The 15054-nt window shown below is 45.3% G+C and overlaps 1 protein-coding gene across 6 annotated transcripts in view; it reads right to left on the bottom strand.

Moving 5' to 3' along the window:
* GOLIM4 (golgi integral membrane protein 4) overlaps positions 1-15054 on the bottom strand; it is a 102717-nt gene that overhangs the window by 13507 nt on the left and 74156 nt on the right. For 4 of the 6 annotated variants that reach the window (XM_038756183.1, XM_038756344.1, XM_038756416.1 and 1 more), the window contains 5 exons: positions 11957-12325; positions 10191-10435; positions 9169-9251; positions 7757-7860; positions 63-230 (listed from right to left, as the gene is read on the bottom strand). In XM_038756183.1, coding sequence (XP_038612111.1) covers positions 63-230; positions 7757-7860; positions 9169-9251; positions 10191-10435; positions 11957-12325 — 969 coding nt within the window. The remainder of the gene's footprint in view (positions 1-62; positions 231-7756; positions 7861-9168; positions 9252-10190; positions 10436-11956; positions 12326-15054) is intronic. The other 2 variants (XM_038756266.1, XM_038756575.1) reach the window with 1 other exon arrangement.

The following is a 15054-nucleotide window of genomic DNA, read 5'->3' as shown; positions in this document are numbered from 1 at the left end:
TAATGAACCGCCCTTCACAGTACCTGGACACAAACAAAGTTCCGCGCTTGCCACTGACTTACAACCAAATGTTCGTCCATTTCTGCATTCTCCGGTTTTTGATTGCTGAGTTTATGCTTTTCGCTCTCTTCTGGCAAATTCTCTTCCCTCGCTTGCTCTGCTTCTTCAAACTCATCTTCTCCCTGATTGTTCGGGTCATCCGCCGGATTCACATCCTCCTCAGCTGCCCTCTGTCAATTAGGAAGAGCAATAAAGAAAACACATTTTTACAAAGGGAGATATCAAGTTTAATTTGAGCGCTTACTTAGCGCTGCCCGTAATTGAGAGGCCCCCCACCTTTTCCTCCCCATCACCCCCACCCCCTCCCTCTGCCTTACCCCTTTCCCCTCCCCACAGCACTTCTGTATATTTGTACATATTTATTACTCTATTTTATTAATAATGTGTATATAGCTATAATTCTATCTATCTACTCTGATGGTATTGACATCTGTCTGTTTTGTTCATTCATTCAATCATATTGATTGAGCACTTACTGTGTGCAGAGCACTGTACTAAGCGTTTTGTTGTCTGTCTCCCCCTTCTAGACAGTGAGCCCGTTGTTGGGTAGGGACTGTCTCAATATGTTGCCGATTTGTACTTCCAAGCATTTAGTACAGTGCTCTGCACATAGTAAGCGCTCAATAAATATGACTGAATGAATTGGAAAGCAAAAGGGCCCAGGTTTAGTGGCCTGGAAAAGGTAAATCTATGCTTGCAGGTCTTTTAACTGAAGTATATGATGGTTTTAGTGTGTGGAGCTGTGCTTTGGACCTGAAAATGAGGCTCCTGAAAATGACATTGAATCCATTCATTCATTCCCCCACTGAAAGCTCACCTCATCATCAACATCATCATCATCAATCGTATTTATTGAGTGCTTACTGTGTGCAGAGCACTGTACTAAGCGCTTGGGAAGTACAAGTTGGCAACATATAGAGACAGTCCCTACCCAACAGTGGGCACACAGTCTAAAAGGGGGAGACAGAGAACAAAACCAAACATACTAACAAAATAAAATAAATAGAATAGATATGTACAAGTACAAGATATGTACAAAAGTACAAGATACAAGTACTTGTACATGTACAAATACAAGATATGTACAAGGAGTACAAGATATGTACTCCTCCTGGTGGCTTTCCCAGACTGAGCCCCCCTTTTCCTTTGCTCCTCCTCCCCTCCCCATCGCCCCACTCCCTCCCTCTGCTCTACCCCCCCGCCAGTCCCACAGCACTTGTGTATATATGTACATATTTATTATTCTATTTACTTTATTAATGATGTGTGCATATCTATAATTCTATTTATTTATATAGATGCTATTGATGCCTGTCTACTTGTTTGTTTTGTTGTCTGTCTCCCCCTTCTAGACTGTGAGCCCGTTGTTGGGTAGGGACGGTTTCTATATGTTGCCAATTTGTACTTCCCAAGCGCTTAGTACAGTGCTCTGCACACAGTAAGCGCTCAATAAATATAACTGAACGAATTCACTAAATGAATGCATGAAATGCTTGGAAAGTACAATTCGGTAACAAAGAGAGAAAATCCCTGCCCACTACGGGCTTACAGTCTAGAAGGGGGGAAATAGACGTCAAAACAAGTAAAGAGGCATCAATAGCATCAATATAAATAAGCATAATTATAGTTCAAAGCCCTACTGAGAGCTCACCTCCTCCAGGAGGCCTTCCCAGACTGAGCCCCCTTCCTTGCTCTCCCCCTCCTCCTCCTCATCCCCCCCACTTTACCTCCTTCCCCTCCCCACAGCACCTGTATATATGCATATATGTTTGTATGTACTTATTACTCTATTTATAATGGCATTTATTAAGCGCTTACTATGTGCAAAGCACTGTTCTAAGCGCTGGGGAGGTTACAAGGTGATCAGGTTGTCCCACGGGGGGCTCACAGTCTTAATTCCCATTTTGCAGATGAGGTAACTGAGGCACAGAGAAGTTAAGTGACTTGCCCAAAGTCACACAGCTGACAATTGGCAGAGCCGGGATTTGAACCCATGAACTCTGACTCCAAAGCCCGGGCTCTTTCCACTCAGCCACGCTGCTTCTCTGAGCCACGCTGCTTTTATTTATTTATTTTATTTGTACATATTCATTCTATTTATTTTATTTTGTTAATATGTTTTGTTTTGTTCTCTGTCTCCCCCTTCTGGATTGTGAGCCCGCTGTTGGGTAGGGACCGTCTCTGTATGTTGCCAACTTGTACTTCCCAAGCGCTTAGTACAGTGCTCTGCACACAGTAAGCGCTCAATAAATACGATTGAATGAATGAATGAATAGTTGGGAGTGCGGTTGAGATAATCTCCTGCATCATGCACGGTAGTGCATTTCTCTCCTGTTCCTTGCCATTTGGGAGGAACATTACATCAGTGCATTAGTAATATTTACTGAGTGCCCACTATGTGCAGAGCACTAAACTAGGCACTTGGGAGACTACAACTCAATCGTTTTTACTGAGCAACAACTGAGTGTGAAACGCAGTTTTAAGTGCTTGGAGTTCAAGGAGCTATCAACCAAAGTACTAGAAAAAATTCTCTAAAGAGTGTTATAGGCTAGAATAGCAGGAAATGGCTCAAGTAGATCATAAAGAGATAAAATGAGTGGACGAAAAACCAAATAAATATATATACCTAAACATAAGTGTTGATGTTAAGAAATTTGTAATGTATTTGTAATGTATTCATATTAATGTCTGTCTCCCTCTAAAGACCGAAAGCTCCTGGTAGGCAGGGATTGCACCTTCCCAAGTGCTTAGTACATTACTCTGCACATAGTAAGTGCTCAATAAATGATTGACTGATTATTGAGATCTAGGTTTTTTAGCCAACATATGGCCCATTCTTTTTCCCTTTCACATCTGCCTTTCAGTAAGTTGGGTGAGAAATGGAAAAACAAAATCCTGGTTAAACCATCACTCATTTAAAAAAAACCTATTCTTTAAGAACATCAGGATGAAGGATTGATTTTGTCAATATGTAGAACTGAAATCTGCATACCCTCTGTGTATGACTAAGTAATAAAATACAAGTATGGTTATTGTGGTGGGTGTGGTGGGGGTGGAGAGGGAGAGAAAAAGAGCAGAAAACAGAATCTCGCTTCCATTAAGTAGATAAGACAAGTCACGGCACTGGAATTTCACGTTTTAAATTATCGATACTGATGGTAAAGTTTTATCAATGTGGTGTCACTGAAAGGACCAAAATGGGTTGTATGTGAAAAGTTTAACAGAACTGGTTTTAGCTGGAGAAGGCTGAACATTTAACTTATGCCATCAGGTCTCCTGCACCATGACTGTTATGTTCTTGATGAAAGTCAGGTTAAGGCAAACATATTACAGTGGATGAGTTTTGATTGATGCCTTTCAGAAGTGCAAAAACATTTCTTAAGGCACTGCATGGAATTCAGATAGGTGTGCACTGTTAAAATAACATTCTACACTTCTCCAAAAGTTGTATCCAAAATGCATAGCGAAAACATATATTACAAGAGAACTAACCAAAGTCTTCAATATGGCAATATGATGGTGAACAAATGCTCACACAGGATGGGAGGAGAATTCATTCATTCATTCAATCGTATTTATTGAGCGCTTACTGTGTGCAGAGCACTGTACTAGCGCTTGGGAAGTACAAGTTGGCAACATAGAGAGACGGTCCCTATCCAACAGCAGGCTCACAGTCTCCAAGGTGAATCGACTTCAATCAGTCAGTGATATTACTGAGTGCTTACTGTGTGCAGAGCACTGAACTAAGTGCTTGGGACAGAACAACACATCAGAGTTGGTAAAAACGTTCTCGGCCCAGAGGGAGCTTACAGTTAAAGGGGGCACACAGACATTAAAATAAATTATGGATCTGCACATGAGTGTTGTGAGGCTGAGGATGGGGGTGAATATCAAGAGCTTAAATGGAACAAATCCAAGTACATAGGCAACAGAGGGGAGAGGGAGTAAGGTCCACAAGGTCTTGGTCAGGGAAGGCTTCTTGGAAAACATGTGATTTTAATAAGGCTTTGGATGTGGGGAGAGTGGTGGTCTTTCACATATGAAAGGGAAGGGAGTTCTAGGCCAGAGGGAAGATGTGGGCAAGGGATCGGCAGCAACAAAGACAAAAATCAAGGTACAGTGAATAAGTAGGTTCGCTTAGAGAAGTGAAACGTGCAGCTTGGGTTGTGGTAGAAAGCAGCAAAGAAAGGTAGGACAAGGAGAGTTGATTGAGTGCTTTAAAGAGGATGGTAAGGAGTTTCTGTTTGATCTGGACATAGATGGGCAACAAACAGAGGTACCATCACTGTAGCCGGCACTACCATCCTTCCCGTTTCTCAAGCCCGCAACCTTGGTGTCATCCTTGACTTCGCCCTCTCATTCATGAACCCCACACATCTAATCCATCACCTAAACCTGCCGGTCTCACCTCCATAACATTGCCAAGATCTGCCCTTTCCTCTCCATCCAAACCGCTACCTTGCCGGTACAATCTCCCATCCTATCCAGATGGGATTACTGCATCAACCTCCTTTCCGATCTCCCATCCTCCTCTCTCCCCCCGCTTCAGTCTATACTTCACTCTGCTGCCTGGATTATCTCTGTACAGAAACACTCTGGGCATGTCACTCCGCTCATCAAAAATCTCCAGTGGCTGCCTGTCAACCCATAAATCAAGCAAAAACTCCTCACTCTTGGCTTCAAGGCTGTCCATCACCTCGCCCCCTCCTACCTCGCCTCCCTCCCTCCTACCTCACCTTCCTTCTCTCCTTCTACAGCCCAGCCTGCACACTCCACTCCTTTGCTGCTAACCTACTCACGGGGCCACCTTATCGCCTGTCCTGCCGTCGACCCCTGGCCCACATCCTTGCTCTGGCCTGGAATGCCCTCCCTCCACACATCTGCCAATCTAGCTCTTCCTCCCTTCAAAGCCCTACTGAGAGCTCACCTCCTCCAGGAGGTCTTCCCAGACTAAGCCCCCGTTTTCCTCTCCTCCTCCCCTCCCCATCGCCCCCCGCCCTACTCCTCCCCCTCCCCACAGCACTTGTATATATTTGTACATATTTATTACTTTATTTCACTTGTACATATTTACTACTCTATTTTATTAATAATGTGCATATAGCTATAATTCTATTTATTCTCACGGTTTTGACACCCATCTACTTGTTTTGTTTTGTTGTCTATCTCCCCCTTCTAGACTGTGAGCCCGTTGTTGGGTAGGGACCGTCTCTATATGTTGCCGACTTGTAATTCCCAAGCACTTAGTACAGTGCTCTGCACACAGTAAGCACTCAATAAATATGATTGAATGAATAAATGCATGAATAAGGAATCGGGAGATGTGGATTGAACTTTAAGAAAAGTGATCTGGGAAGCAGAGTGAAATAAGGACTGGACTGGAGAGAGAGACAGGAGGCAGCGTGGTCCAGGACAAGTGCCTGGATCAGCAAGTAGCAGCCCCAAATGGAGTGGGTTGTAAAGATTTTCTGAAGGTAGGGCCGACAGGATTTGGTGATGGGTTTTCAATATGTGGACTGAATGAGAAAGATAAATGCAGGATAAGGCCAAAATTATGAACTAGTGATACAAGGAGGAGAGTGATGTTGTCTACAGTCTTGGGAAAGACACTGGAGGGATATAAATTGTAGCAGGAGAGTTTGGGAACAGGAAGAACTTTCTACCTGTAAGAACTGATACCTTAGGACCTATTGCCAAAAGACTCCATATACTTCCCTCTGGTGAGGTCAAGGGTGGCAAGAAACCCTCTGGATGATGCCATCCGGTTTGAAGACTGGAAGCGTGATAATAATGATAGCATTTATTAAGCACTTACTAAGTGCAAAGCACTGTTCTAAGCGCTAGGGAGGTTACAAGGTGATCAGGTTGTCCCACATGGGGCTCACAGTCTTAATCCCCATTTTACAGATAAGGACCTGAGGCACAGAGAATTTAAGTGACTTGCCCAAAGTCACACAGCTGACAAGTGGCGGAGCTGGGATTTGAACCCATGACCTCTGACTCCAAAGCCCAGGCTCTTCACACTGAGCCACGCTGCTTCTCTAATCTCCCTCCTACCATTCCTTTCCAAACTCCTTGAACGAGTCGTCTACACCCTGCCTCGAATTCCTCAACCCCCTCCAATCTGGCTTCCATCCACCAATGATCTCCTGCTTGCCAAATAGAACGGCTCCTACTCTATGCTAATCCTCCTCGACCTCTCAGCTGCCTTCGACACTGTGGACCACCCCCTTCTCAACATGCTATCCAACCTGGGCTTCACAGACTCCATCCTCTCCTGGTTCTCCTCTTATCTCTCCGGCCGTTCATTCTCAGTCTCTTTTGCGGGCTCCTCCTCCGCCCCCCCCATCCCCTTACTGTAGGGGTTCCTCAAGGGTCAGTTCTTGGTCCCCTTCTGTTCTCTATCTATACTCACTCTCTTGATGAACTCACTCGCTCCCACAGCTTCAAATATCATTTCTACGCTGAAGACACCCAAATCTACATCTGTGCCCCTTCAGGCCTCCTTTCAGGCTCGTGTCTCCTCTTGCCTTCAGGATATTCCGTCTGGATGTCTGCCCGCCATCTAAAACTCAATATGTCCAAGACTGAACTCCCTATCTTCCCTCCCAAACCCTGCCCTCTCCCTCACTTTCCCATCACTTTAGACAGCACTACCATCCTTCCCGTCTCACAAGCCTGCAACCTTGGTGTCATCCTCGACTCTGCTCTCTCGTTCACCCCACACACCCAATCCGTCACCAAAACCTGACGGTCTCACCTCCACAACATCGCCAAGATCCACCCTTTCCTCTCTATCCAAACTGCTACCTTTCTGGTTCAATCTCTCATCCTATCCCGATGGGATTACTGCATCAGCCTCCTCTCTGATCTCCCAACTTCAGTCTATACTTCACGCTGCTGCCCGGATCATCTTTATGCAGAAACGTTCTGGGCACGTTACTCCCTTCCTCAAAAATCTCCAGTGGCTACCAGTCAACCTACGCATCAGGAAAAAACTCCTCACTCTCGGCTTCAAGGTTGTCCATCACCTCGTCCCCTCCTACTTCACCTTTCTTCCTTCTCCAGCCCAGCCCGCACCCTCTGCTCCTCTGCCATTAACCTCCTCACTGTGCCCCGTTCTCGCCTGTCCCACCGTCGACCCTCCACCCACGTCCTCCCCCTAGCCTGGACTGCCCTCCCTCCATACATCTGCCAAGCTAGCCCTCTTCCTCCCTTCAAAGCCCTACTGAGAGCTCACCTCCTCCAGGAGGTCTTCCCAGACTGGGCCCACTCCTCCCTCTCTCCCTCCCCATCCCCCCTGCCATACCTCCTTCCCCTCCCCACAGCACCTGTATATATGTTTGTACAGATTTACTACTCTATTTATTTTACTTGTACATATTTACTATTCTATTTATTTTACTTTGTTAATGGTGTGCATCTAGCTTTACTTCTATTTATTCTGATGACTTGACACCTGCTCACATGTTTTGTTGTCTGTCTCCCCCTTCTAGACTTTGAGCCCATTTTTGGGTAGGAACTGTCTCCGTATGCTGCCAACTTGTACTTCCGAAGCGTTTAGTACAGCGCTCTGCACACAGTAAGTGCTCAATAAATACGACAATGAATGAATGAATGAATGAATGAATGAACCCCTCCAAATCCCACCCACAAAGGCATTTGTTCTTAGAACTGGAATTCCCTTATTACTTACATCAGCCTCTGGGTTATCTGCTTGGTGATCTTGCTCTTGAGACTCATTTCCATTATGAGGATCTTCTTCAGCCTCATCTTGGGGATGGTTGTCCCTTTCATAGGCTGCAAAACATAATCAAATTAAAATCTCTCTGCTGTATTTATACTTTGCTGTTTCCCCTACCTGCAATCTAATGTCCCTCTCCTCCCCTAGACTGTATGCTCCTTGAGGGCAGGGATCACGTCTACCAAATACCACAATTATTATTAATTATTATTATTACTATCCTCTCTGAGGCCTTTAGAACAGTGCTCTGCACACAGCAAGTGCTCAGTAAAGACCACTGATTGACTTCAATAAACCCAATTTTAAAAACCCAAGTGATCATCCTAGACTTATCCTCCCACTTCCTTTCCAGACATTATTATGTTTAAATGGAGAAGCAAAACAGGTCAGAGGAAATAACTGGGTTTTCCCTTGAGTAGTTCCTGCTACCCACTCTTCTCCAGTACGTTGACAGGGCTGGTGCCTTCTTAACAAGGCAACAGCAGGAGAAAGATTCCCATGATTCAGAAAAGGACTGGGAGCACGGGATTAGAGGAGGACTCAATGGGGAGATAGAGGCCATTTTTTAAGTTAGTTTCCTGGTGCCCCTCCCCACCCCAGATGCTTCATCAATTGCAAGATCCGTCTAATTCTCTGTCTACAGCCTCAAGAATATTTCTAGCTCTAAGCATTAACAAATGGAAAATTTAAAAAAAATACATTTTAGAAGACTCTACAGGGTCTACATCTTGCTTTACCTCTAGTTATGACAATTTACTATGTTAAGTCAAAGAGTTCAACCCAGAGAATATTCATTCATTCAATCGTATTTATTGAGCGCTTACTGTGTGCAGAGCACTGTACTAAGCGCTTGGGAAGTACAAGTCGACAACATAAAGAGACGGTCCCTACCCAGTAGCAGGCTCACAGTCTAGAAGGGGGAGACAGACAACAAAACAAATATCAAATATGACATCCCCCATTCATTCATTCATTCGTATTTATTGAGCGCTTACTGTGTGCAGAGCACTGTACTAAGCGCTTGGGAAGTACAAGTTGGCAACATATAGAGACGGTCCCTACCCAACAGCGGGCTGTCTAGACCTTGGACCTGATGATTTACCATAAAATTCACAGCAGGGTAACCGATAAGCATCTTCCTCCCCTTTAAGTCTCCTGTCCAAACAGGATCAAATGATGGAAGCTAGCTTTCACGAGGAAAAAGAAATATATCTTCTTGGGTAGATTTTGCCTGGTAAAATCCGTTGCAAGGATATCCTCTAGAATCCAGAATGACATGTACATGCCTCACAAATCTCACGACATGGCATTTTACAATACTCTTCTGAAAACCAGTTAATTCCTCCCAGATTTAACGCTCTCACCACCTCCATCCTCTTCCTGGATCCCCTGCTCCTCTGCTCCTTGAACAATATCATGATCCATGGCATCATAATGTGCTCTCTGCCTACAATCAATACATAACACAAGTAACTCAGTTAGGTAAATATCCAATGTGGTGCAACCCGATTTGCATAGTTTTAGCCACTTGAAAAAGTACAGAGTAAGAATTTAATCATATCAGAACGGAAACCCAAGTTTAAAAATGATAAAAAATGAAAAAAATAATAATTACAGCATCTAACATATACCTCCAAAACGTGGTTCAGTTCAACCAATAGTATAGCGGTCAAATGAGATAAAAGCTCTGGAATTCCTGTGCATTGACATCCTGTTGTCTTCTGGCTCCACAACCCTCTAATAATTTTTATTCAAGTGTCCGGTTAAATATTTTCTAATTGCCGGGCTACTCGAGGAGTGAGCTCCACAACCCTCTAATAATTTTTATTCAAGTGTCCGGTTTAATATTTTCTAATTGCCGGGCTACTCGAGGAGTGACCAAGTAATGCCCACTAAATTTCAAATTCTTAGAAAACTGGCTTTTCAAGTCCTTCTTTAAGAACACTGTCATCACGTTGCAAATGCCTCTTCGAAAATGCAGAATTGAAACATAAAAAGGGTTTAAATATTCAGGCTGGGACGAAATCTGACAACCTTATGACGTTTCATTTTTAATTCATCCTTTCACCCAGCCTGCACTCTCGACATCGGATTAGGTTGCTCCCTTTGGTGAAGAGCATTCCACACGTTATTCTTTCTGTGCACATAAAATCAGGGACCGCAGGTCACGGGTTCAAACCCCGGCTCCGCCAATTGTCAGCTGTGTGACTTTGGGGAAGTCACTTCACTTCTCTGTGCCTCAGTTGCCTCGGCTGGAAAATGGGGATTAAGACTGGGAGCCCCTCTTGGGACTAACTGATCACCTTGTAACCTCCCCAGTGCTTAGAGCAGTGCTTTGCACATAGTAAGCGCTTAATAAATGCCATCACACATAAAATAAATGAACCTTAGCAGGTTCTGGTGACGCCGCTCTTCTTCAAGTTCAGCCTGCCTCCTCCGGGCCTGCTCTGTTTCCTGGCGTTGCTGTTGCTGCCGCAACACGTGTCCTTGGAGCCTCTGTTGGCGCAGAGATTCCTGGCGTTCCCGCAGTTGGCGGGCTTCCTCAGCCCTCTGGACCGCCAGGCGCTGTTGCTCCCGCTGCTCTTCATAGGCCGTCTTGACCCTCGTCACGGGCTTCGCTGAAGGACGTTCCTGTAGAATGAGCCATTTGTTCGGACAGCATTTTGAAATCAGTCAGTGGTACTTACTGAGCGCTCACTGTGTGTACGGCACTGTACTAAGAGCCTGGGCTTGAGAGTCGGAAGCCGTGGGCTCCAGTCCCGCTTCTGCCACTTGCCAGCTGTGTGACCTGGGACAAGTCACTTAACTGAGAGAAGCAGCGTGGCTCAGTGGGAAGAGCACAGGCCTGGGGGGTCAGAAGTCATGGGTTCTAATCCTGGCTCCGCCACTTGCCAGCTGTGTGACTTTGGGCAAGTCGCTTCGCTTCTCTGGGCCTCAGTTCCCTCATCTGTAAAATGGGGATTAAGACTGTGAGCCCCGCGTGGGACAATCTGATTATCTTGTATCCTCCCCAGTGCTTAGAACACTGCTCGGCGCATAGTAAGCGCTTAACAAATACCATTGTCATTATTAGAGAGAGAAGTAGAGAGAAGCAGCGTGGCTCGGTGGGAAGAGCCCGGGCTTTGGAGTCAGAGGTCATGGGTTCGAATCTCGGCTAAACAATGTATCTGCTGTGTGACCTTGAGCAAGTCACTTGACTTCTCTGGGCCTCAGTTACCTCATCTGTAAAATGGGGATAAAGACTGTAAGCCCCATGTGGGACAACTTGATCACCTTGTATCCCCCCAGCGCTTAGAACAGTGCTCTGCACATAGTAAGTGCTTAATAAATGCCATTATTATTATTATTATTATTATTATTAATCTCTGGGTCTCAGTTCCCTCAACTGTAAAATGGGGATGAAGTCTGTGAGCCCCACTTGGGACACTCTGAATACCTTTTATCTACTCCAGTGTTTAGAACGGTGCCTTGCACATAGTAAGCGCTTAACTAATGCCATCTTTATTATTATTATTTTTATTACTAAGTACTTGCAAGACCGTAACGTGACAGATGGGCGACACATCCCTGCCCTCAAGGAAATTAGAGTCTAGTTGGGGAGACAGGCATTAAAATAAATTACAGAGAGGGGAAGTGGCAGAGTATGAGGAACTGTCCTTAAGAGCTGTAGGTTGGCGCTGGAGTGTTCCAGTGTTCCAGGGGTCAGACCCAAATGCGAAGGCGACACAGAGGGGAGGGTAGATAGGGAGGGAAAATGAGAGGTTAGTCATATAAGGCTACTTGCATCGCATGTTTTTCTTCTTAAAAAATGAGAACATCAACTACCCTACACTCCCAAGGAAATGAAAAGTGCTAAAGAACTTCTGAACATGACGAAAACAGGAAAGTCAGACAAGGAGATACAGCACATACATGGTCGTACAACCCAAGTCTCGCAGAGTTGTAGCTTTCCTGTACTAACAGCTGGGAACGATATTTAGACCGACTGATGAGAGGAGACGATTTGCGTACTAAGTCTGTCAAGAGGGAGGATGAAACATGCAGATTTAAAAACGAAAGCCAGGCGTCCCACTCTAATTGGGCAGGAGTGCGTGGGTGAGTGTAGTTTTTAAAGGAGACTTTTCAATCAGAGTAAAATGGAGGGGCCTGAACCTCTGAATGAGCGTGTTCTCCGAGAACGTTGGTTTCTTCCTCTTTCTGCTCCTGCTGCTCCTTCCACCGCCGATCCTGCTCCTCTGGAGCCCGATCCTGTTCCTCCTCCAAGTGCTCGGCTTGTCCAACTTGCTCCATCTCCTCTTCCTCGAGCTCCTTTTTGCGCTCTTCTTCAACCTGCCGCTCCTCTTCAACTTGCCGCTCCTCCTGCGCGGGAGGCTCCGCACCGTCCTGGCGGCGACTTCGCTCCTCCGGAGGGTCAAACTGCTGCTTCTCCTTTGGGGCTGGCTGAAAGGGCTGACCTTCCTCCGTTCTCCTCGCGCGCTCTGCCTGCTCGTGCTCTTGCCATTTGGCGCCGTTTCGGGAAATCTACACCCGCCACAACATTGGAAAACACCGTTCAAGAATGGGATGCTCATTTCACACAACCTAACAATCCGATACCATTTAAGAACAGGCCTAAGAGTCTAGGTCCATGCTTTGGGCTTTATGTGCCCTCTTTCTCTCTCTCTCATTATAATCGCTTCGAAAAAGCAAAGGAACCAGGCGCTGCACTTCTATGGCTTCACCTGCAACTCAAAGGTAACACCAGCAAAAGCTCAGGGGAAAAGCTATATTTACCAGAGTTCATCCCATATTGCCCAAAATGTCAGATACTTTTGTCTGGCAACGAGTAGCCCACTTCTTTTATATGTTCCTTCTCTAAAGTAAAAGAGAATTCTTAACTGATTGATTGAAGACGATCATTATTTTGGAGTTATTGGACACCCCCCCATACATCAAACCTCAATATGTACTATTCAAATAATGAAAAATACAATTGCACTTGATTCCTCATGCTAGCTCTGTGACTAGGCAGGAACAAGTCCAGCGCTTAGAACAGTGCTCTGCACATAGTAAGTGCTTAATAAATGCCATCATTATTATTATTATTATTATCATTTTCTCCATTTTACAGGTGGTGGTGGGGGGGCAGGGGGAAATCAACCCATCAATTGTAGTTATTGAGTGCTCACTGTGGGCAGAGCACTGCATTAAGCATTTGGGACAGAACAACAGAGTTGGCAGACATATTCCCTGCCCATAAGGAGGATCTCACAGTCTAAGGGACAGAGAAAGACATTCAAGTAAATTATGGATAGATACATAACTGCTGTGGGGCTGAGGTTGGCATTAAGTGCTTGGGATAGAACAACAGAGTTGGGCAGACATATTCCCTGCCCATAAGGAGGATCTCACAGTCTAAGGGGCAGAGAAAGACATTCAAGTAAATCATGGATAGATACATAACTGCTGTGGGGCTGAGGTTGGGGGGTATGTAAAGTGTTTAGAGGGTACAAATCCAAGTGCACAGGTGGCACAGAAGGGAGAGGGAGTAGGGGAAATGAGGGCTTAGTTGGGAAAGGCCTCTTAGGAGATGTGATTTAAATAGGGCTTCCATGGTGGAGAGAGTGGCCGTCTCATATATGGAGCAGGAAGGGGTTCCAGGCCAGAGAAGGACATGGTCAAAGGGTTGGTGGTGGGAATATAGACCCAGAGGCTATAGCACGTTTACACTGTTAGCCATAGAGATGACTGAAATCCCAGCCTCTCTACTCCCAAATCCTCTTTTCTGCTTTTATTTTCATGGTTTTAGTCATTTTTAAGTATTTAAATTATGAAACCCTAATTAATTCAGTCTACAAAATTGGTCTCTAATTTGAAACATGTGTTACTTTTCTCTAGTTACAAAGTTTTCCTGAACAATCTGTATTCATTCATTCAATTGTATTTATTGAGCGCTTACTGTGTGAAGAGCTCTGTACTAAGCACTTGGAGAGTGCAATTCATCAGTAAAGAGACAATCCCAGCCCACAACGGGCTTACAGTCTAGAAGGTGGGAGAGAGACAATCGTCAAAACAAGTAAACAGGCATCAATATAAATAAATAGAATTACAGCTATGTACATATATACACAAGTGCTGTGGGGCGGTGGGGGGGTAGAGCAAAGGGAGTGAGTCGAGGCTATGCGGAGGGGAGGGGGAGCTAAGGAAAAGGGGGGTTTAGTGTGGGAAGGCCTCTTGGAGGAGGTGAGCCTTCAGTATGGCTTTGAAGGGGGGGAAGAGTGATTGTGTGGCGGATTTAAGGAGGGAGGGTATTAATTCAAGGAATGGCTTCCACACTGCTTTTGAAGATGCCCAGGTTTTTCCATCCTAAAAAAAACTCTCCCTCGACTCCATGATTCCCCCCAGTTATCATCCCATCTCCCTCCTACCACTCCTCTCCAAACTCCTTGAGCGAGTTGTCAACATCTGCTGTTTCCAGTTCCTCTCTTCCAATTCTCTCCTTGATGCCCACCAATCTGGATTCCCTCTCCTTCACTGCACAGAAACCACTCTCCCAAAGGTCACAAATGATCTCCTTCTTGCTAAATCCCACAGCCTCTACTCCATCCTAATCATCCTCTACCTCTCAGCTGCCTTCGACACTTGCCGACCATCCCCTTCTCATGGAAACATTCTCTTCTCCATCTACACCCACTCCCTTGGAGAACTCATTCACTGACACGGCTTCAACCACCACCTCCATGCAGACTATTTCCAAATCTACATATCCAGCCCTGACGTCTCTCCCTCTCTACATTCACACATTTCCTCCTGCCTTTAAGACATCTCTAACTGGATGTCCCACCCGTCACCTCAAACTTGACATGTCTAAAACTTAACTCCTTATCTTCCCACCCAAACCCTGTTCTTCCCCGGACTTTCCCATCACTGTAGACCACACCCTTCACTTCCCTCTGTCATTCCTTCAACCCATCACTAAATCCTGTCAGTTCCACCTTCATATGGCTAAATTCCACCTTTCCTCGCCATCCAACCTGCTACCACGTTAATCCACACATTTATCCTATCCCATCTTGATTACTGTATCAGCCTCCTTGCTGACCTCCCAGCCTCATGTCTCTTTCCACTTCTATCCCATCTTGATTACTGTGTCAGTCTCTTTCCACTCAAATCCATCCTTCACTTTGCTACCTGGATCATTTTTCTCAAAAACATTTAGGACATGTTTTCCCACTCCTTAAGAACCTCCAGTGGTTGCCCATCCACATCTC

Source organism: Tachyglossus aculeatus, chromosome 1, assembly GCF_015852505.1.
Source record: "Tachyglossus aculeatus isolate mTacAcu1 chromosome 1, mTacAcu1.pri, whole genome shotgun sequence".
Classification (NCBI taxonomy): domain Eukaryota; kingdom Metazoa; phylum Chordata; class Mammalia; order Monotremata; family Tachyglossidae; genus Tachyglossus; species Tachyglossus aculeatus.
This window is presented reverse-complemented; position numbering and strand designations above follow the sequence as displayed.